This window comes from Manis pentadactyla, chromosome 15 (genome assembly GCF_030020395.1).
Source record: "Manis pentadactyla isolate mManPen7 chromosome 15, mManPen7.hap1, whole genome shotgun sequence".
Lineage (NCBI taxonomy): Eukaryota > Metazoa > Chordata > Mammalia > Pholidota > Manidae > Manis > Manis pentadactyla.
In genome coordinates this window covers 81,821,595-81,844,833 of record NC_080033.1, presented here as the reverse complement: position 1 = coordinate 81,844,833, position 23,239 = coordinate 81,821,595, and the positions used below count along the sequence as shown (strand labels likewise).

The window sequence follows — 23,239 nt, the reverse complement described above, 5'->3', positions numbered from 1 at the left end:
ACTTTATGCACTTTACTCTTTTCCCCTCGATCCTGGAATTTTGGGGGGTGAGGTTTATTTTAGTGTTTTTTGAGAGTTTAAATGGCCCTTTCTAAAATGAGTACAGTGCAGGGGAGGAAGTGAAAGGTCCTAACATCTGCTGGACGTGTGGCCCCATGGCCTGACAGGCTTCAGCTGCCTGCTCTCCCTGCACACCAGTTCCCCGGGGAGAAGGGATGTTGGCGCTCTTCTGCCTGGACTGTTGAGGACGGACGGGGTGGGGTGGGATGGGGTGAGGGGGGCGGGACGAGCTGTCTGGGATGTGCGGGTGGGTGAGGAAGGGGAGGTGAAGATCATGAGCTCGCGGTTATTCATGTGGTTGTTTCTCCCTAAGTAGTAACTGAGACCCACTTGAAACAAAATGCATTCTCATAAAATAGAAGAGTTCCATAAGGTTTAAGAAATATCATCTGTATTTTATCAGCCTTAGTGTGTTAGTGAGCAGTAAGTAGTTCATGGAGAAGAGTTCCTGCGTATCAAAGGCTTCCTCATGAAGTGAGCCGAATTCCCTGGCAGTGTCCGTCTGAGCTGCAGAAAGGGTGAGCATCCCCGAGCCACAGCTGGGCAGTCGTGTCATTGCAGGAGTCCTGGGTCATTCAGGCAGGACATGCTGAGCACCTCTTAAAGGTGAGGCACCGAGGCGCGGTCTGAGGCTGGGACATGGCGCCAGAATGTTCTGATCGCCATTCCCCATGCCCCCTATTTTACGTCTTCTTTGGTGCTGAGGCTGTCATACGTGTTTAGGACTCAACTTTCACCAAGTTGAAGCGTGCGGCCAGTGTCAGAATCCATTCACAGAGTCTGTGTGTTTAGTTTGGACTCCATTGGGCTTTTTTTTCTGCATTTGGTGGGAGAGTTGTGAACTTCAGGTTTTCTAGGCAGGATTTTATTACAGTTGAGACTTCAACAAACAAACCCAGATGCCTGGGAAGCATAGAGCCTCCTGGGCCAAGTGGGAGCGCGGATGCCAGTGAGGCGGCCGGTGAGCCCAGAGCTCTGCTCAGCTGGTCCCTGCACTACCGTGCTCTTGTCAGATCCAGACAGAGGACGTTGATTGTCAATGAGCTTGAACAGTTACTGCAAAACCACTATGTGTGTGCGTGCATGAATATAAGTATTTAAGGTGTTTTCTTTTTATCACTTCATCTCCAAAATTCATAAACCCCCATAAGATTGCCTGGGGGTGTCAACTCTCTCAGTTAGCTTGACAATGCACAGCGAGCAAGCAGGGTGTAGGAAAAAAAGACTGCTTCTGGCTCTTTTCAGCCAGTGACTTCATTTCTCTCTTGAGTTCTGCCAGGTGTCCTCTGAAGAGCCATGTAATAGTCCAGCTCAAGGTTGGATTTCTCCCCTGTGGGAATAAGAATCCTTACCTTAGAAGGAGAAGGATTATTGAAAGTAATTTTGTTAAAGTGCTTTGACTTCTGCAGTGTAGCACAGAGAAGACAAGTAGTGACTCTGGCATCTTACTACCCTGATGGACAGTGACTGCATTGGGGCGTGGGGGGGACTTGATAATACGGGTGAATATAGTAACCACAGTGTTTCTCATGTGAGTGTTTTTGTAAGTGTGTATATCAGTGATACTTAATAAAAAAAAAGTGCTTTGACCTCCTTTAAAGTAAACTCTTTAAAAAGACATCCTTACAAGCCCTGAACCTATTGTTTTTGTGTTACATTTTGAGGTGAATTTGCATTTTGTGGCTTTCTACAAATGATTTTTTTCTTCTACTGGACATTTTAGAGTCTTCTTGTTATTATAAGATCAGTTTTAACTCACAGTGACCTTGATAAAAATAAGTTCTTGGAGAAATTTAGCGCTGGTCAGTGATCTAAATAGATCCCCTTCTTAGATGATATTCCATTTCATTTGTTTAACAGCTATAAAATACAGATAATTCTGAAATAACATTTAACTTGGATGAGATTGAAACCTTTGAGTTTGAATTATAATATCCTATTGCTAGTTCCCAGATAAGCCATTTCATTCATTTTTCTTTTCTTAACCCAAGTTTTTCTTTCTTCATTTTTTCTTATTTTGTTGTAACATAGAGCTGTTTGTTTTTACTCAAGTAGTTGGTTAAAAATATTTAAATGGGGCCGATTACTTGAAATAACTAGAATTTTGAAACATCTTATTGAAAGTGAACTGTGTGCTTTTACAATAGTGACTTCTGTGCTATTTTGACACATTCATGCAAACTAGTTTTCCATAGAAAATGCTAGTAAAGATGTTTAAGTATCATCAGTAACTCTAGAAAACAGTGCCAACCAGATGTGCAATACACATGCTTTTTTTTTTTGAAGAAAGGAAGAGAACAGATTAATTGATTTTACCCTAAAATCTGTTTTCTTTGTCTTTAGGGGTGGCACGTCTTTATTATATATTTCCTTAAAAACTAAAAAGAAATAACAGCAGGAAGTACAAATGTATTTTATCATGATTTATCTTTAACTGGTACATTTTAAGGACTCCTTTTGGGGTATTGTTTTGTATTGATGTGACCTGGAAGTATGGGCCCTTGGGTGTAGTCTGGCCTTGCTGCATAACCCATATGAGGGTGACCCGTACACTGGTGACCGGCTGTTTGCTTGGTTTCTTTGCCTTGTACTTCTTCATTGTATCAGATATTGGGGTTGTATTGGGTGATTAAGGTGCCTCCTACATTTTAATCTTAGAAGATGGTTCCAGTGTAAATTTGTCAGGAAATAGTTGTCTAGTGCCTTTCATGCAGCAATTTTGAAATTGTTCTTGAAAGAAGGTAGAAAAAGTTTCAGGTGACTTAGAAGTCTCAGTATTAAATCTCAAACAGAAATGTTTCAGTCAGGTGTTTCTGTCGAGGTTTTCCCATTTTCTTGATATTCAGGTCATTGACTTTTTTCCCCCACTCTATTATTTATACACTTTTCAATAATTTCTTCTTTATTTTTTCTTTACGGTCTCCTTCTACTTTGGGTTAATTTTCCTTTTCTGGCTTCTTATGGTAGAAACAGGTCTTTATTTTAAATCATCTTTTGCAATATAAGCATTAAAGGTACGCATTTCTCTCTGGTCTCTCTGATGTTTCAAAACGCCATTGTACTGCTTCCCACAGATTCTGTTTGTTTCATGATCATTCAGACCAAAATGATCTAATTTGTAGATGTCTTCTTTGACCCATGGGTTACTTTGAAGTGTGTTGTTTACAAATATATTTACAAACATTTGGGTATTTCCCAGATATCTTTTTGTTACTCATTTCTAATTCTGTTGTAGTCAGAGAGCACTTTGTATAATTTCAGTCCTTCTGAATTTTTTGAGACTTATACTGTGGCCTAACATATGAGCTATCTTGGTACATGTTCTGTGTATGTTGGAGAAGACTGTACCATCTCTGGGTGTTGGCTAGTGTCCTCACGAGGTCAGGTGGGTTGGCAGTGTTCACATCTCCATATCCTCATTGACTTCCCCTTGATAATCTTCTGAAGTTCACTTTATTACTAGCACAGCCACCAATTTCTTAGGATTTTTGTTTATATGGTTTATCTTTTTCCATCCTTTTACTCTTAACCCACTGTGTTTTACATTTAAAGCATATTTCTTGTGAAGAGGGTCTTGTCTCTTTATCCATGTTGACAGTCTGCTTTTTAATTGGTGCATTTAATTGGGTACATTTAATGTGATTATTGATATGACTGTCAATGTTTTTGATTTTTCTATTTGCCCCAGTTCTGTATTCCTTTTTCTGTTTCTCTCTGCACTCTTTTGGGTTGAATGTATTTAATATCCCCGTTTTGTTTTCTCTGTGGTTTACTGGCAATCCGTCACTCTTGTCTGTTTCCGGGGTCGTGCTCGGGTTGGCGGTATGCATCGCCAGCTCACTGATGTCTGTGTTCAGAGATGTTCCGCCACTTCTGTGGACTGCAAGAACCTTAGTGGAATGCCCACATTTTCTCCCGTCCTTCGTGCTGCTGTTGTCATGTAGGTTATTTCCATATATAGAAGTCCCACAATACAGTGTTAATTGTTTTTACTTTTAATGATTTAAATAAATTTTAAAATGAGAAAGAGAAAACCTTCATTGATTTCTAAATTTACCAGTCCCTGCACAGTTTGTTCCTTTGTGTAGATCTGTGTTTTCCTGCAGCCTATTCATTTACTATTTCTTGAAGGGCAGGTGTCTGTTGGCAACACATTCTTTTCAGCTTTTTTCCTAAGTCAAAATGTCTTCATTTTACAGGATGTTTTTGTTTAGATATAGAATTCTAGGTTAACAGCTATTTTAGCACTTGAAAGATGGTCTGTTTTCTGGCTTATATTGTTCTAATGAAAGGTCAGTGGTCATTCTTAATTCTCCTGTATTTAGTGGATCTATTTCCCTCCATCTAAGGCTACTTAAAAGGTTTTATCTTTGTTTTCTTAGCAGTTTGATTTTGTTGTACCTCCGTGATTTTCTGGGAGTCCAGTTACATGTATGTTACACTGTTTAATAGTGTCCAACAGGGCAGTGAGTCTTTTCCCCCCAGTTGATTTTCTCTGTAGCTTCATTTTGTTTTTTATTGCCCTTCTGAGTCAATATAGATGTGCTGTGAACTTCAGAATTTTTCATTTTACATACGGTATTTTTCAGCTCTAGAAGTTGTGTGCTTCTTGATTATTGTTTCCATATTTGTTATGTTCATGTTTTCCTTTAAATTTTTGAACATTTATTGCTGTTTTCAGGTCCTCTGGTCTTTCTCTCATGTTGTCATTCCTGGATCTCTGTTGCCTGCCCTTTCTCCTCACTACGGGTCACGTTCCCTGTAGAACTGCCTGCTTAGATGCTGCACTTAGTGAACGCTGCCTGGCGACTAGACTTCTGTCTCACCTACCAGTGAATGCTGAGCTCTGTCCTGGCTAGTGGTCTCGTCACTTGCAGGTCATTACAATCCTTTTGAGGCTTTCTTTAGGGATGGCTTGGCCCTAGTGTATGGCCTTTCTGGGGACTCTGCTGAATGCTGTGTGCTCAGTGACACTTTTCACTCTGTCTGCTTGGAACTTGCCTGACTCTCAGCCTGTGTAAGTTCAAGTCATTTTTAAGCTGTCAGCCCCACAGTGCAGGCTCTTCGCCCAGCCTCCTGTGAGCTCACCCTGCAGACGTGCAGCTTAGCGTGCAAAGGCTGCAGGGGACCCCTCTGTGCTCTCCACTACTCTGCTCTGCAAGTTCCAGCTTCCTCAGCGCCCCTGAGCTCGCACCTTTGTCTCCTGCACAGCAAGGTACCCCCTCTCTGCTGGGCTCCGTTCGCTGCCCCAGGGCGCAGAGATCACCTTCAGGGTCAGAGTTCACTGTACTCTGCTGCCGCGTCGCGGGTCACGGTTGCACTTCCTGCTGTCTGGTCACAGTTGCGTCACAGATTTTGTCCCATTTTGTCCCTGTTCACAGTGGGAGGGTTCGTGTGGGACAGTTGCTCCATCTGGTCAGAAGTGGGAGCCTTCCTCTTCTCCCGAATGGTGCATTAACCCTTTCCTTGGTGTTCGCTGCCTCCGAGTAGGCCGATGCGAAGCCCTCCGATCCTGGCCGTCGGCACACGTCTGCAGGTCTCGGGAGGCCTCAGTGGGGCAGCCTGGTCCTTGACTGAGTGGATTGGGAGGTGGAGATAGCTCTGCTGCACAGTCTCCTTTTTTTCTTGCCTGGAGTTTGACTTTATTTTTGAAGGATGGTTTTTAAAACTGAGTATGTAAGTAACAAATATTCATTGTAAGAAAACAAACAAAAGGAAGGTAAGCCCATTGTCCATTCTTCACAGCAGCTGATTTGTATTTGTGTTTTTTCTCTGCCCATATAATTCCTATTTCTGTGCATGTCTATTTCACATTAGTTGTGTACATAAGTGCATTGTACGTTCCTCTCTGTACCGTTCCTTACTGTGGTAGTACGCTGTGGCTTTAATCAACCTTCTGTGATGCGGCATTTCAAAACACCGTTGTACCGTGTAGTACATGTGGACAACCCAACCTCGTGAAGCTCAGAAACTGTGTTAGGTTTGAGCCTGAGCTAATCACAAATCTTCTAAAGATCTGAAGTGATTGGTAGACCCCTGGGATTTTAGAGCGATAGGAAACTGGCCTGTGCCTTCAGGTTAGTTGTCTGTGCTGAGATGATGCATACAGAACTGCCTGGAAGTGGGAGTGGGGAGGCCATGTCCCCCTTCGGTGTGCCCCCAGGACCTCCAGTTAGTCCAGGGCAGGAGCAGCATCTGAGACAGGCTCAGCTCTGCAGTGTCCCCAAGTGCCAACAGGGCAGAGGGGCCCCAGTGCAGTGGAAGCCATCGGGGGCCTGGGATGCAGCCTCCACACAACCACCGTCTGACCCGCCCATTGTGCACCTTCTTGGGGAGGTAGGCATGCATGCAGAGTGCTCAGGAGCGTCCTGATGCCCAGCTGCACCTGGCCCAGTTGTCCCCTGGCCTCACTGCCCCTGCTGCTGTGGCCTCCGCTTACCTGGCAAGAAGATCCTCTGGCTGTTTCCTGCACCCCTGTGGTGAGAAGCACTGGCCTGCTGTCTGCTTTGCTGCCTGACCCCATGGCTGGTGACTCCCTGAGCAGGCCAGCCTGCTGCCTACCCTGTGCCAGGTGCTGACTGAGCGAGCGTCATGCCCCAGGTTTGTGGGCTGCCGGCAGAAGTCATCACTGTGAAGTCTGCCCTTCAGACACACAGTACAGGTCAGCTGACAGTAGAACCAGGCAGATGAGGACTGTCTTTGAAACAGTGCCGTCCGCAGGTGGCATATTATTGAGTGAGTTCTCGAGGAAGAGGGCCATGTCAGGCACTGGCTGGCCCGTGGTCCTGTGTCTATGGTGGGGCCAGGTGGTCGTGGGTGGTTCCAGCATGGCCTCTGAGGCCAGGCACCTCAGAATGAGAGAGGACAGGCCCCGAGAAGGAGAGTGGACAGGGCACACCTTCCAGACTGAGTGTGCTTGGGGTGCGGGGGCAGCGGGGGTGGAATGGGTGGTGGTACCCCCAGTTTTGTTACCTTTCAGGCTTCACTTAAGCTTTTGTTTGAAGAAAGAGTTCCACTGCTTTGACAAATAGCCCTGGATCAGATAATCTGTAAATTGCCTTTAAAACTCTAAATCTGTGTTTCTTGTGTTTACATCTGTAGAGATTATTTACGTGAAATAAGCACTCACTCTAATTTTGGCTGAAATTCACTACTTACATGGATGGTGTTTTTCCTTTTCTGGAAGTGCCTTTTTTTTTTTTTTTTTTGGTTAAAAGCATTTTATTGATTACAATATCAATTCACAGCCACATTATTTCACAGAGCTACAGTACAAATAAAGGAATGAATCACTGTGCAAGAAAAATCCAAGAATACTGTTAAATCATTGTAAAAGTCCAGTTTGGTTTAAAGCTTTTGTAACAGCTTTAATCCAGTAAATTCATTTTTCCCATAGTCATACTACTGACAGTCAGCTGGCCACAAGTGGGTAGAAACCATTCTATATGAAAAAACATTTTAATCAACTTAACCCACTTACATGTGGATTCCTTTGGATAAGAATATGCAAATAGAAGTGTTCAGATGCTTCTTTGAAAAGAGAAAACAATAGGATAGAGCACCATTGTGTAAAAGACAAGTCTTGAAATATTTACCCAGTATATCACTGAAGTACTAGTAATTAAAAAATAAATACTGTTTATGATACAAGATTTTGTCAGGCACATTTAACACCAGTTGAAAAACACAAGCAGTTGTTCCATAATGCTGCATTCTAACTTTTATAGGATCAGTAATTGGATTAAAGAAAAAAGACCTCTAGGAAATTTTATCAACATGCAAACATTTTCTAAATACAAGGTGTACCATCTGATTAATAAATTACTTTTTAAAACAATGCTAACTCAGACATTAAATTATAAACATTTTAATGAGTACCTATTGTAACCAGTATTTTTAAGCATAGCACTGAATTTCAGGCAACTCAAAATGAACAATGGGAGAAAAACTAGTAAATATGAAGTGGACTTCACATTCTGCTGAACCTAATTCAAAATAAGTTTTAGCCATTGTGCTATCTTTTCTCCCAAGATGGTCTGACTTGTATTTTAAAAATTCTAACAGAAGTAAGAAATAGCTTAAAATTTTGCTTTCTGCAATGGCAAAAGGGAAATTAGAAGGTGAACATAGTACTTAATTTATTTTTTAATTTTAATCCTGACCTGACCCCACCCTCCAAAGATTCTAGAAAGAACATACTCATTATTAAAATTATAGGCCCATTTGGGAGATTGTTTAATTGGTTTCCGTAAGTTTAAACACATCAACAAATAAGCCATAAGCATTCAGTTCTAATTTAAAATGTGAGACATTTAACAGTAATAAAAACATAAATTTCATTGTTTTCACTTTTAAAACAGTCTTGTTTTAAAATCTAATATACCAAAGGTGTTAGAGAAGGTGAGTTATAATATTGGCACAGTATTTTTTAGCAATGATTATTTAATTTGTGACTTGGAGAAGTCAAGATGCATTTCTTTTTTAATAGATTAATTGTAAAATTGCTTAACATAGTTCAGAAGCACCTTTAGGAGACCAGTTCACTATCATCCTGCAGTATTAGTTCAGTTGACTAAGCCGAAATGATGGAAAACTGCCTCGTAGGCTCCATATTGCAGTTGAAGTACTAAGCCCAAATCTTTGCTTTTATAAAAACGGAACACAGTATGGCATGTATAACCATGGAATCATAACTGTAAAAATTTGAGCTAGGGAGGGACTTTGGATATTTATTCTTAGCCTCTAATAATTATAGCTGCCAAAAATAAGGCCTGGCCATTAAAAGTAGAGGAGATGTCCTTGCTGGTAGTAAGGTTTGGGGATGACTCACCAGGCCACATGGAAATCACTATTACTTGGTTTTAGAAAAGAGTATGTGCCTTTAAAATATGCCTGCCATATGTCAACTACTATTCTAGTTTTAATACTTATAAAGTAAAAAAATTTAGGCACCAGATAACTATGATATTCTTGATCATGCAAATTTCTTAAAACTACACTTGGCCAGATTTTTAAGCCTTAAAAAACTAAGACTCAAGTTATATGGTGCTTCTACAAATCGTATACTTAATGCTTTCAGGAAGTCTTATGTACAGCAGATTTAAATAGACAATCAGCTGAGAACAATACATCAGCTGAACTGCAAATGTAGTTAGCAATTGGAACCCATATCACTAGAAAGCAAAGGTTTATGTATATCAATATTGTAAGGAGGTCACCATTTATATATGTATAATTACCCACAATAGTGGTTTACTTTTCAGTTGCTTAGTACATATTTTATTATGGGAATTGCTTTTAAGCTATATTAAAACTTTAATACATTAAATCACTTATTCCAACATGTTTAAGACCATGGAATTGTGTAGTCTGTGTAGCAGACTAAAGTATCCTGTTACTAGAATAACTTTTAAAGTTGAGGAGAAGAGAGACTCCCCCTTTTAAGGCTATTTTTGCACATGGCAGAAATACTTTCTTGAATAGGATTTTGCAGTGAATTAACTGAACTACACAGCAAACCACTCCCTTCCCTTTTTAGAAATGAATACGTTCCTTTAAATTTCTTGCCTTAGCTCAAAGAGCTGCTCTTTATGAAGTGACTACTTACATTTACAAACATTAATAGCAAAAAATTCATAAAAGTCTTACCATGTGTGTACAAATATACATTCGTAACTGCCATCTACAATAGTCTGGGTTTTTTTTGGTCCTATATCTCAATCCTCCTTTATCCATTTTATTCTCTTTTTAGTATCAACTGATCTTAAAAAACTGGTACTATGTTATAGTTGATAACACTTACCAGCACATTCACAATATAAAAATGAAAATTTACAAGTGAACTTTAGGAATATTAGGTTAGCATTACAGGTGGCCAAAAGTTAACAGAGACCTAGCTCCACAGTAACTGACACAGTTCACTAAATTACAAAACACAATGCACTTTTGTATGTCAGAATAACCCATGACTTCTCTATAAAGCAAGACTAACCTTCTATTGTCAATCATTTAGATTTATTTGTGGGAGAAAATCCATGGGGAAAATTATCTTTGTTTAAATTCAGAGGGGCCCATTCTAATAATAGACACATTATTATATCATTGGCAAGCAGAGGGATTGCTTAGTATTTTATCTGACTCCTTCAAGAATTGCTCTTGGAATTTTTCTTTTGGCTTTAAAGTGGGGTCACTTGGATAAGGCATTCTTTGAAGCAAAACCACTTAGAAACCAATATTTTGAGCTAAAAGAAGAAATAGAGCAAAAAGCTTGAATGTTTAAAAAATTTTAAAGGCACGGCTTACATCAATTCCGTTTTTATGTGAACATAAATTCATAAAGCTACCTGTTATAATTAATCAGGTCTAGTGATTGGTTAGATTTTACACTTTTTTCAGAAACATACCATCACCTATTTCCTATATAGATGCATGTTGATGGAGAACATTAGGATCCTTCAGATACAAGGACAATTCAAATGTTCATCAACCTTCTGAAATAATGAGTGCACCCTACTGATGAAATCAGTAGGAAGTCCAACTATTTAGACTTCCCAAAGTGTGACTGGACCATAACCAGCTCTTTTTTTAAATGCAAAGAATCATTTATATGTGATTACTGCTGTCTACCTATTGTTAACATACAAGTTTCTTATGGATGTCTAAAATTTCAGAGTGAAATCTGAAGAGCAGAAATAATAGTCTTAAGATATCTCCTCCTCAAAAGACTGAAAATGACCTCTTACTTGATAGCATAGCAAAGGATGCACCAGAAACTAATGATACTCAAAAAGGCTCTTCTCAGAGACACCCAGGCCTGCCAGCATTCTTAGACATTAAGCAACCAGGATCTCTTTTAGATTAAAAAGGACGGTCAGGATTCAAGGAGATTTTCTTCAAACATAAGTGCATACACATACAGTATCACCTAACTCCTCTATTACAAAATTTAAAAATGTGACATTGCCTATTATATATGAAGTTAAAAATGTAGTTCTTAAAAAATACAAACACAAACATGATAGGTTGTTATAATGCATCCAGTCTGTTCTACACAAAGAATAATTAGACTGAGTAGAAGCAAAAATTTAGCAAGGTTAAATTAGCTCAGCTCCTCAGTTGAATCCACTGGTCCTTTAATCTCAGCAAGCACCTTTGCCTTGTGTTGTTCACCTTTTTTTTGTTTTATAGTTTACTGAAAGCATCTTTTTTGTATATAATAATCTCAATAGAAAAATCCTCACCTGCAAATATAAGGTAGAACTTTTTTCACAGCTCTAGGCTGTAACACTGATTTCTCCAGATATCAATGGAGAACAGAAAATGTGTATGCAGTGTTAATTCCAGATTCTAAGAAAACTGTCCCAAGAGCCTGTTGCCAAAGCCATTCCATCATCGGTTACACCTAAACAGCTGACACGGTTGTCATGACCAGCAAGAACACCTGCACGATCTCCTTTTAGCGTTTCCCATACATTACAATTAAAGTCATCATAACCAGCTAACAGGAGGCGCCCACTTTTTGAGAAGGCTACGGAAGTGATTCCACAGATGATATTGTCATGAGAATACAGTAACAATTCTTGGTCTGCACGAAGGTCAAAGAGCCGGCAAGTGGCGTCATCAGAGCCAGTGGCAAAGGCATATCCATTAGGGAAAAAACTGACAGCATTAATATCTGACACATGTCCAGTGAAAGACTGTCTACACATTCCATCTCGAATATCCCATAATTTGGAAGAGGCATCACAAGCACCAGAAACAAAAGTCCTCATGTCAGGACTCAGAGAAAGACTCATCACATCTCCAGAATGCCCGGTGAATGTGGTGGTCTGCTGAGCAGTCTCAATGTCCCATAATGCACAAGTTGTATCTCCCGAACTTGTAACAATTTGGCTGTCATCTAAGAAACGACAGCAGGACAAGTAGCCCGTGTGACCCGGTAACTCTCTGCTCACTCTCACGTTTCCCTCTCTGGTTTTTAAGTTATATATAGAGCAGATATTGTCCAGTCCTCCACAAGCAACATAATTACCAGACGGAGCATAAGCACAGGTCATCACCCAGGAGGACCTCAAAGGAATAGCATGCATCTTATTTGTTGTATAGCTATCCCAAATAATTAATTTTCCATCTTGGGAAGCACTGACAAGTAGCCTTGAATCATATCCCCAGTGCATAGCATAGATTTTAGCTAGGTGACCTCTCAGTGTACGTCTTGTTCGCATTTGTATTCGACCCACGGAATCCATATTTGATGTGATCTGAATAAGTGTCGCATCATTACACGCTTTCCTAGCATCCTGGATCTGATTCCGCAGTTGTTCAGCTTCCTGCCTCAACTGTTCCAGTTCACTCATCCTTTAATTTTGTTTACCAAAGAAATTAACTAGGGAAAGCAACTTGTTAATGGAAATTCCATCCTTCCAATTGTTAAAGCCAAAAACCTGGGAGTCATCTTCTGTTTCATACACTCCATCTGTAGAACTGGATAACGGCTCCTTTGCCAAGTTGATGTGAGATATAAGTAAAATAATGTACAGCATCACCCCTGCTCAGAACAGATGTTTAATAAATAGTTCCTGGAGGGAGCTCTGGCCCGTGCCGACCGGGCGCAGCCTGGGTCCGTGGGGCACGAAGCTGCCGCTCGCGCGCGGAGCCCGTGTGCGGAGTGGAAGTGCCTTTTTAACCACATGTTTTGATGTGCCCTCCTCCCCTCTCGCGGAGGCTCCGGAGTGGTGACCCCCAGTCTTGGTCCTGGACCTTTTCCTTCACTTCGTGGAGATGGGGCCTTCGGGGTGACGGACACCCAGCCGTGTGGCCGCCGTGGGAGCAGAGGGCGGCTTGGGCAGAGTCGGGCACTTTCATCCTCACACTTCTGCTGATGCAGGGTCTGGGGTCCTCGGTGCTCTTGCTTCATCTGTGCTGATGTCGGGAGTAGCCGTGGGAGTGTGAGGTGGACGTCTGCCCCGGGACGTGAGCCCTGGCGCTCCTGTCCTCAGCCGCCTGCCCTGTCAGATCGCCACGCTGGTTCATGGGCTGTGCTCACGGACCATAGTTCGGCCTTAATATTCTCCTCAAACCAGTAGTGCTTTGAAACACGCCCGTGTAAGCCCAGAGAGCCCTGCGTGGCCCAGAGCCCGGCTAGTGTGGCCATGTGGCCGCCTCCCCTCCGGGGTGGCTGGGTCAGAGCGTCCTTTGGGGCGCGGCCCCGCGGCATCGTGGTCGCTGCTCCGTCTGCCTTTCCGTTTTGCTTAAACCTTTTTTTTTTTTTTTATAATAATAATTTTTTATTGAAGGGTAGTTGACACACAGTATTACATTACATGAGTTTCAAGTGTACAACACAGTGGTAGAACATTTATATACATAATTCTAGGTTCCAGCTATCACCCTACCAGGCTGTTACAATATCTTGACTATATTCCTTATGCTATACCTTACATCCCGGTTACTAATTTATTTTACCATTGGAAGTCTGTCCTTTTTTTTTGTTTGTTTGTTTTTTGTTTTTTGTGAGGGCATCTCTCATATTTATTGATCAAATGGTTGTTAACGACAATAAAATTCTGTATAGGGGAGTCAATGCTCAATGCACAATCATTATTCCACCCCAAGCCTAATTTTTGTCAGTCTCCAATCTTCTGAGGCATAACAAACAAGTTTTTACATGTAGAACAAATTCTTACATAATGAATAAGTTACATAGTGAACAGTACAAGGGCAGTCATCACAGAAACTTTCGGTTTTGCTCATGCATTATGAACTATAAACAGTCAGTTCAAATATGAATACTAATTTGGTTTTTATACTTGATTTATATGTGGATACCACATTTCTCTCTTTATTATTATTATTTTTAATAAAATGCTGAAGTGGTAGGTAGATACAAGATAAAGGTAGAAAAACTAGTTTAGTGTTGTAAGAGAGCACATGTAGATGATCAGGTGTGTGCCTGTAGACTATGTGTTAATCCAAGCTAGACCAGGGCAATAAAACATCCACGTATGCAGAAGATTTCTCTCAGAACGGGGGGGTGAGGTTCTAAGCCTCACCTCTGTTGATCCCCAATTTCTCACCTGATGGCCCCCCTGCGACTGTGCCTGTCTTAGGTTGTTCCTCCCTTGAGGAATCTTACCCGTCTCTGGCTAACCAGTCATCTTCCGGGGCCATACAGGGAAATGTGAAGTTGGTAAGTGAGAGAGAAGCCTTATTGTTTGAAAAAGTTAGCTTTTTACTTCTTTGCATATTTATGCCCTGTGGCTTCTATGCCCAGCATTTGTCTTGAGGTATCTTTACCACTTGGAAGAATTATGATACTCGGTAAATTTGATATGAGGCACGAATTCTATTTAAGGGTTGTAATTAGGAAGGAAGAAGAAAAGCTATAGAAGTAGCAGGCGGAAGAAAACATGGGAAGATTGATTATTTCTTTGACATATCTTCTTGTAGAGTAACTTCAGCATGTATAGGTTTTAAGCTACTACTTAAATTGCACACACACATTAACATAATAGGAGTATAGTTACATAACCAAAGCATATCTGTAATTACCAGCCATCTGCAGTGAAACCAAGAAAACCAGTTAGGCACCTTAGGCATTTGTGAAAACTTATCTATGATATGGTGGATATTGTTCAAATGAACTTGAACAGTCTGAGAGAAATCAGACAAATTAAAACAACCCATTCCTGGGGACTGTTCACATGCCATATGTTCTTTTAACAATAAATAGTTTGTAGTTGTAAGACTTTGGAGCGCTACAATTTGCACTTCTCCAAATTCTTGGTTGAGTTCCAACAGTATAGATCCAGTCCAATTTTGTTGTTTTACTGTATGCACAGGCCAGCTTAGATATCTCCGTCCTCATTCCCATGGCAGGTCCAGGAACCGGTGGGACGAGTGCATCCACAGCTGTAGCAGTGCGTGGATCTTTGTTGGGGTTTTTTGATGATCATCTTCTGGCATGAGTCTTCCAGAGGGTGCAGATGTTGGAAGTTCTTTTTCATATCATATCTTAGTTCATTTTCGGGGTAGCCCAATTAGGCTTTGATCCTCTGTATAAACACAAACAGACCCTTTGCCTACACTTTTATATGCCCTTTATACCCTTGTGTAGAACTCGTTGGAGGTTACCACACAGGAACTGCCCTTTTTTATTTTTATTTTTATTTTTTTGCTATCACTAATCTACACTTACATGACGAATAACTCTCCCCTATACCAGGTCTCCCCTATAAACCCCTTTACAGTCACTGTCCATCAGCATAGCAAAATGTTGTAGAATCACTACTTGCCTTCTCTGTGTTGTACAGCCCTCCCTTTTCTCCTACCCCCCATGCATGTTAATCTTAATACCCCCCTACTTCTCCCCCCCTTATCCCTCCCTACCCACCCATCCTCCCCAGTCCCTTTCCCTTTGGTACCTGTTAGTCCATTCTTGAGTTCTGTGATTCTGCTGCTGTTTTGTTCCTTCAGTTTTTCCTTTGTTCTTATATTCCACAGATAAGTGAAATCATTTGGTATTTCTCTTTCTCCGCTTGGCTTGTTTCACTGAGCATAATACCCTCCAGCTCCATCCATGTTGCTGCAAATGATTGGATTTGCCCTTTTCTTATAGCTGAGTAGTATTCCATTGTGTATATGTACCACATCTTCTTTATCCATTCATCTATTGATGGACATTTAGGTTGCTTCCAATTCTTGGCTATTGTAAATAGTGCTGCAATAAACATAGGGGTGCATCTGTCTTTCTCAAACTTGATTGCTGCATTCTTAGGGTAAATTCCTAGGAGTGCAATTCCTGGGTCAAATGGTAAGTCTGTTTTGAGCATTTTGATGTACCTCCATACTGCTTTCCACAATGGTTGAACTAACTTACATTCCCACCAGCAGTGTAGGAGGGTTCCCCTTTCTCCACAGCCTCGCCAACATTTGTTGTTGTTTGTCTTTTGGATGGCAGCCATCCTTACTGGTGTGAGGTGATACCTCATTGTAGTTTTAATTTGCATTTCTCTGATAATTAGCGATGTGGAGCATCTTTTCATGTGTCTGTTGGCCATCTGTATTTCTTTTTTGGAGAACTGTCTGTTCAGTTCCTCTGCCCATTTTTTAATTGGGTTATTTGTTTTTTGTTTGTTGAGGCGTGAGAGCTCCTTATATATTCTGGACGTCAAGCCTTTATCGGATGTGTCATTTTCAAATATATTCTCCCATACTGTAGGGATCCTTCTTGTTCTATTGATGGTGTCTTTTGCTGTACAGAAGCTTTTCAGCTTAATATAGTCCCACTTACTCATTTTTGCTGTTGTTTTCCTTGCCCGGGGAGATATGTTCAAGAAGAGGTCACTCATGTTTATGTCTAAGAGGTTTTCGCCTATGTTTTCTTCCAGGAGTTTAATGGTTTCATGACTTACATTCAGGTCTTTGATCCATTTTGAGTTTACTTTTGTATATGGGGTTAGACAATGGTCCAGTTTCATTCTCCTACATGTAGCTGTCCAGTTTTGCCAGCACCACCTGTTGAAGAGACTGTCATTTCGCCATTGTATGTCCATGGCTCCTTTATCAAATATTAATTGACCATATATGTCTGGGTTAATGTCTGGATTCTCTAGTCTGTTCCATTGGTCTGTGGCTCTGCTCTTGTGCCAGTACCAAATTGTCTTGATTACTATGGCTTTATAGTAGAGCTTGAAGTTGGGGAGTGAGATCCCCCCTACTTTATTCTTCTTTCTCAGGATTGCTTTGGCTATTCGGGGTCTTTGGTGTTTCCATATGAATTTTTGAATTATTTGTTCCAGTTCATTGAAGAATGTTGCTGGTAGTCTCATAGGGATTGCATCAAATCTGTATATTGCTTTGGGCAGGATGGCCATTTTAACGATATTAATTCTTCCTAGCCACGAGCATGGGATGAGTTTCCATCTGTTAGTGTCCCCTTTAATTTCTCTTAAGAGTGACTTGTAGTTTTCAGAGTATAAGTCTTTCACTTCTTTGGTTAGGTTTATTCCTAGGTATTTTATTTTTTTTGATGCAATTGTGAATGGAGTTGTTTTCCTGATTTCTCTCTCTGTTGGTTCATTGTTAGTATATAGGAAAGCCACAGATTTCTGTGTGTTGATTTTGTATCCTGCAACTTTGCTGTATTCCGATATCAGTTCTAGTAGTTTTGGGGTGGAGTCTTTAGGGTTTTTTATGTACAGTATCATGTCATCTGCAAATAGTGACAGTTTAACTTCTTCTTTACCAATCTGGATTCCTTGTATTTCTTTATTTTGTCTGATTGCCGTGGCTAGGACCTCCAGAACTATGTTAAATAACAGTGGGGAGAGTGGGCATCCCTGTCTAGTTCCCGATCTCAGAGGAAATGCTTTCAGCTTCTCGCTGTTCAATATAATGTTGGCTGTGGGTTTATCATAGATGGCCTTTATTATGTTGAGGTACTTGCCCTCTATTCCCATTTTGCTGAGAGTTTTTAACATGAATGGATGTTGAACTTTGTCAAATGCTTTTTCAGCATCTATTGAGATGATCATGTGGTTTTTGTCTTTCTTTTTGTTGATGTGGTGGATGATGTTGATGGACTTTCGAATGTTGTACCATCCTTGCATCCCTGGAATGAATCCCACTTGGTCATGGTGTATGATCCTTTTGATGTATTTTTGAATTCGGTTTGCTAATATTTTGTTGAGTATTTTTGCATCTACGTTCATCAGGGATATTGGTCTGTAGTTTTCTTTTTTGGTGGGGTCTTTGCCTGGTTTTGGTATTAGGGTGATGTTAGCTTCATAGAATGAGTTTGGGAGTATCCCCTCCTCCTCTATTTTTTGGAAAACTTTAAGGAGAATGGGTATTATGTCTTCCCTGTATGTCTGATAAAATTCCGAGGTAAATCCATCTGGCCCGGGGGTTTTGTTCTTTGGTAGTTTTTTGATTACCTCTTCAATTTCGTTGCTGGTAATTGGTCTGTTTAGATTTTCTGTTTCTTCCTGGGTCAATCTTGGAAGGTTATATTTTTCTAGGAAGTTGTCCATTTCTCCTAGGTTTCCCAGCTTGTTAGCATATAGGTTTTCATAGTATTCTCCAATAATTCTTTGCATTTCCGTGGGGTCCGTCGTGATTTTTCCTTTCTCGTTTCTGATACTGTTGATTTGTGTTGACTCTCTTTTCTTCTTAATAAGTCTGGCTAGAGGCTTATCTATTTTGTTTATTTTCTCGAAGAACCAGCTCTTGGTTTCATTGATTTTTGCTATTGTTTTATTCTTCTCAATTTTATTTATTTCTTCTCTGATCTTTATTATGTCCCTCCTTCTGCTGACCTTAGGCCTCATCTGTTCTTCTTTTTCCAATTTCGATAATTGTGACATTAGACCATTCATTTGGGATTGCTCTTCCTTTTTTAAATATGCTTGGATTGCTATATACTTTCCTCTTAAGACTGCTTTTGCTGTGTCCCACAGAAGTTGGGGCTTAGTGTTGTTGTTGTCATTTGTTTCCATATATTGCTGGATCTCCATTTTGATTTGGTCATTGATCCATTGATTATTTAGGAGCGTGTTGTTAAGCCTCCATGTGTTCGTGAGCCTCTTTGCTTTCTTTGTACAGTTTATTTCTAGTTTTATGCCTTTGTGGTCTGAAAAGTTGGTTGGTAGGATTTCAATCTTTTGGAATTTTCTGAGGCTCTTTTTGTGGCCTAGTATGTGGTCTATTCTGGAGAATGTTCCATGTGCACTTGAGAAGAATGTATATCCCGCTGCTTTTGGATGTAGAGTTCTATAGATGTCTATTAGGTCCATCTGCTCTACTGTGTTGTTCAGTGCTTCCGTGTCCTTACTTATTTTCTGCCCAGTGGATCTATCCTTTGGGGTGAGTGGTGTGTTGAAGTCTCCTAGAATGAATGCATTGCAGTCTATATCCCCCTTTAGTTCTGTTAGTATTTGTTTCACATATGCTGGTGCTCCTGTGTTGGGTGCATATATATTTAGAATGGTTATATCCTCTTGTTTGACTGAGCCCTTTATCATTATGTAGTGTCCTTCTTTATCTCTTGTTACTTTCTTTGTTTTGAAGTCTATTTTGTCTGATATTAGTACTGCAACCCCTGCTTTCTTCTCACTGTTGTTTGCTTGAAATATGTTTTTCCATCCCTTGACTTTTAGTCTGTACATGTCTTTGGGTTTGAGGTGAGTTTCTTGTAAGCAGCATATAGATGGGTCTTGCTTTTTTATCCATTCTGTTACTCTGTGTCTTTTGATTGGTGCATTCAACCCATTAACATTTAGGGTGACTATTGAAAGATATGTACTTATTGCCATTGCAGGCTTTAAATTCGTGGTTACCAAAGGTTCAAGGTTAGCCTCTTTAGTATCTTACTGCCTAACTTAGCTCGCTTATTGAGCTGTTATATACACTGTCTGGAGATTCTTTTCTTCTCTCCCTTCTTGTTCCTCCTCCTCGATTCTTCATATGTTGGGTGTTTTGTGCTGTGCTCTTTCTAGGAGTGCTCCCATCTAGAGCAGTCCCTGTAAGATGTTCTGTAGAGGTGGTTTGTGGAAAGCAAATTCCCTCAGCTTTTGTTTGTCTGGGAATTGTTTAATCCCACCGTCATATTTGAATGATAGTCGTGCTGGATACAGTATCCTTGGTTCAAGGCCCTTCTGTTTCATTGTATTAAATATATCATGCCATTCTCTTCTGGCCTGTAGGGTTTCTGTTGAGAAATCTGACGTTAGCCTGATGGGTTTCCCTTTATAGGTGACCTTTTTCTCTCTAGCTGCCTTTAACACTCTTTCCTTGTCCTTGATCTTTGCCATTTTAATTATTATGTGTCTTGGTGTTGCCCTTCTTGGATCCTTTCTGTTGGGGGTTCTGTGTATTTCCGTGGTCTGTTTGATTACTTCCTCCCCCAGTGTGGGGAAGTTTTCAGCAATTATTTCTTCTAAGATACTTTCCATCTCTTTGCCTCTCTCTTCTTCTTCTGGGACCCCTATAATACGGATATTGCTCCTTTTAGATTGGTCACACAGTTCTCTTAATATTGTTTCATTCCTGGAGATCCTTTTGTCTCTCTCTATGTCAGCTTCCATGCGTTCCTGTTCTCTGATTTCAATTCCATCAATGGCCTCTTGCATTCTATCCATTCTGCTTATAAACCCTTCCAGAGTTTGTTTCATTTCTGCGATCTCCTTTCTGGCATCTGTGATCTCTTTCCGGACTTCATCCCATTTTTCTTGCGTATTTCTCTGCATCTCTGTCAGCATGTTTATGATTCTTATTTTGAATTCCTTGTCAGGAAGACTGGTTAGGTCTGTCTCCTTCTCTGGTGTTGTCTCTGTGATCTTTGTCTGCCTGTAGCTTTGCCTTTTCATGGTGATAGAAATAGTCTGCAGAGCTGGGACGAGTGACGGCTGGAAGGACTTCCCTTCTTGTTGGTTTGTGGCCCTCCTCTCCTGGGAGAACAGCGGCCTCTAGTGGCTTGTGCTGCGCAGCTGCGCGCAGACAGGGCTTCTGCTTCCTGCCCGGCTGCTATGGAGTTAATCTCCGCTGTTGCTGTGGGCGTGGCCTGGCTCGGGCAGCTACTCCAAGATGGTGGAGTCGCGTTGGAGGGGGAGCGGCTGGGAGGCTATTTATCTCCGTGAGGGGCCTCCCTGCTCCCTGCAGCCCAGGGGTTAGGGTGCCCAGCGATCCCGGATTCCCTACCTCTGGATTAAGTGACCCGCCCTGCCCCTTTAAGACTTCCAAAAAGCACCCGCCAAAACAAAACAACGACCACAAAAAAAAACAAGAAAAAAAAATTTTTTTAATTAAAAAAAAAAAAATTTTTTTTAATTAAAAAAAGAAAAGGTGGTCGTTCGTTTTTCTTTATTCTCCGGTGCCAGCCTCAGGCCTCTGCTCACCGGTCTTTCTGCCCTGTTTCCCTAATATTGGGGTCCCTGTCCCTTTAAGACTTCCAAAAAGCGCTCGCCAAAACAAAGCAGCAAAAAAGCAAAAAAAAAAAAAAAAAAAAAATGGTCGCGCGCTTTTCTTATGTCCTCTGTCGCCCAGCCTCCAGTGCCTGCTCACTGTTCTTGCTGCCCTGTTTTCCCAGTATCGAAGGCCCTACACTCTGGCCCGGATGGCTGGGGCTGGGTGTTCGGCAGTCCTGGGCTCCGTCTCCCTCCCGCTCTGCCTGCTCTTCTCCCGCCGGGAGCTGGGGGGAGGGGCGCCCGGCTCCCGCGGGGCCGGGGCTTGTATCTTACCCCCTTCGCGAGGCGCTGGGTTCTCTCAGGTGTGGATGTGGTCTGGATATTGTCCTGTGTCCTCTGGTCTTTATTCTAGGAAGGGTTGTCTTTGTTATATTTTCATAGATATATGTTGTTTTGGGAGGAGATTTCCGCTGCTCTACTCACGCCGCCATCTTCCGCCCCCTGCTTAAACCTTTTAAAATGAAGAACTAGTAAGGTTGTGTAGATGGGACCTGTTGCAGTCAGTTCTATCTATTAGGGTAGCTTTAGGTATCCCGTGCTGAATAGCTGGGAAAGGGATCAGTGAGGGCAGCAAACAGCTTTATAATAGATGTTTAATAAAAATAAAAAAAATAAGAAAAAATAGATGTTTAATAACAAGAAAGTATCCTTAGTTTGTGTTACAACTGATGTTAACTTTCGACATAATTGTGCCCGTTTTAATAGGATGTGGGGTTGTATGAATACAAGTGGATGTTTATTTTGCAATCCAGGAATGCATCCAAGTTCATTAGATTTTTGACTTAGGAGAAATTACCCTTTGAGGGATTTTTCAGGGATTTTCCCGTCAAAGGCAGGAGTAGACGATCGCTGGGTGTGTGCGCTGGCTGAGCCTGTGTGCAGTGGTCTGGCACCCAGTGCAGTTGCTAGTTCCCGCCCAGCCCACAGGGGTCCTGCGCCCTTGGAGCTGGCCGAGAGCTGTGTGGCTGCATCCTGACCGTCACCTTCCTTTTAACAGGCGGTGGTGGTGCCTCAGGGCGGCGGACAGCTGTGGGTCTTTGGAGGAGAGTTCGCCTCTCCCGACGGAGAGCAGTTCTACCACTACAGGGACCTCTGGGTCCTGCACCTGGCCACGAGGACCTGGGAGCAGATCAGGTGAGATGCGGGGTGGCAAGTCTGCCCCCTGCGCCCTGCTCCTGTGCCCCGCCAGCATTCTGAGTTCGCAGTGACACAGTCAAATCCCAAAGCCTTCCAGGGCCCCAAGGAACACGGCCTGCAGAGCCCTGAGGGACCAGCCTTGCTGACCTGGCGTAAGGGCTCACGTGTTCTCGGGACCCCTCACAGGGAAGCCAGCCTGGCGACGGCTGCCGGCTCTGGGTTCTGGAAGGTGCCGCCAGGATCGCGGGAGCAGTGCCGCCTCTGGGCTCGTTTCCCCCTCCTTCCCTCGTCAGCATCGCCGTTCACCACGTTGCGACTCTGCTCTCCTCCCCGGCTGTCTGTTTACCCTGGGAGGCGGCCCTGGGTTTCAGCTTGTGGGGACCGAGCCTGAGGTGGCTCCTAGCGGGGAGCGCCCTCCCGCCCTGCAGCCCATGGGGACACAGTGGAGCCGGGACGGGGAAGCACGGGGAAGCCATCCTTGGCCCTTCAGTGAACAGGCTCAGCTGCGTCAGTGCTCGATTTCTGCAGCGAGAGGTGACAGTGGTGCTGTGGTGGGCACATTCCCCGCAGAACATCCACCACTGGTGTCACAGCGGTCGGAGCCGCGCCCCTGGCTGCAGACAGACGCACGTCTGCACAGAGGCTGTTTGTGGGCAGAAACCCAGTGGAGCACAGAGTGGAAGCAGAGCTGGCTGGTTTTGTTCTCCTGGGGTGCGTGTGACCCCCAGCTGGGGCTGTGCACACCGCCATCGCAGGGCCACCTCTGCCCTTAAAGCAGCCAAAGTTTCCTCGTCGGCGAGGTTCAGTAGTGGTGCAGGCGGCCGTCAGCCTTAGGACTGTCACGGGCAGGAAGCAGAGCTCCCCTCAGGATGTGCTCAGGTGAGTGGTGCACCTTTTAGGCTAAGGCAGGGCTGTCCAGGCCTCTCTGTGGGCTTAAGCCCGGAGTGTTCAGTTGACAAAGCAGAGTCTGTTGTGCACATGGAAAGTGTAAGTGGGCTCCCCAGGCTCAGCCAGCCTGCTAGGCGACTCAGTGGCAGTCTCAGTAAGATTGGGACCGGGAAGCCTAGCTGTGCGTTGCC

The 23,239-nt window shown here is 42.4% G+C and overlaps 2 protein-coding genes across 4 annotated transcripts in view; one reads left to right on the top strand and one right to left on the bottom strand.

The window, feature by feature from the left end:
- KLHDC4 (kelch domain containing 4) overlaps nucleotides 1–23,239 on the top strand; it is a 66,754-nt gene that overhangs the window by 6,462 nt on the left and 37,053 nt on the right. For all 3 annotated transcript variants that reach the window (XM_036924200.2, XM_036924201.2, XM_036924203.2), the window contains one exon: nucleotides 22,021–22,157. In XM_036924200.2, coding sequence (XP_036780095.2) covers nucleotides 22,021–22,157 — 137 coding nt within the window. The remainder of the gene's footprint in view (nucleotides 1–22,020; nucleotides 22,158–23,239) is intronic.
- Nucleotides 11,008–12,454, bottom strand: LOC130681123 (guanine nucleotide-binding protein subunit beta-4-like). Its single transcript, XM_057493368.1, has one exon. The coding sequence runs from the start codon at nucleotides 12,414–12,416 to the stop codon at nucleotides 11,394–11,396; it is 1,023 nt and encodes a 340-aa protein (XP_057349351.1). The 5' UTR covers nucleotides 12,417–12,454; the 3' UTR covers nucleotides 11,008–11,393.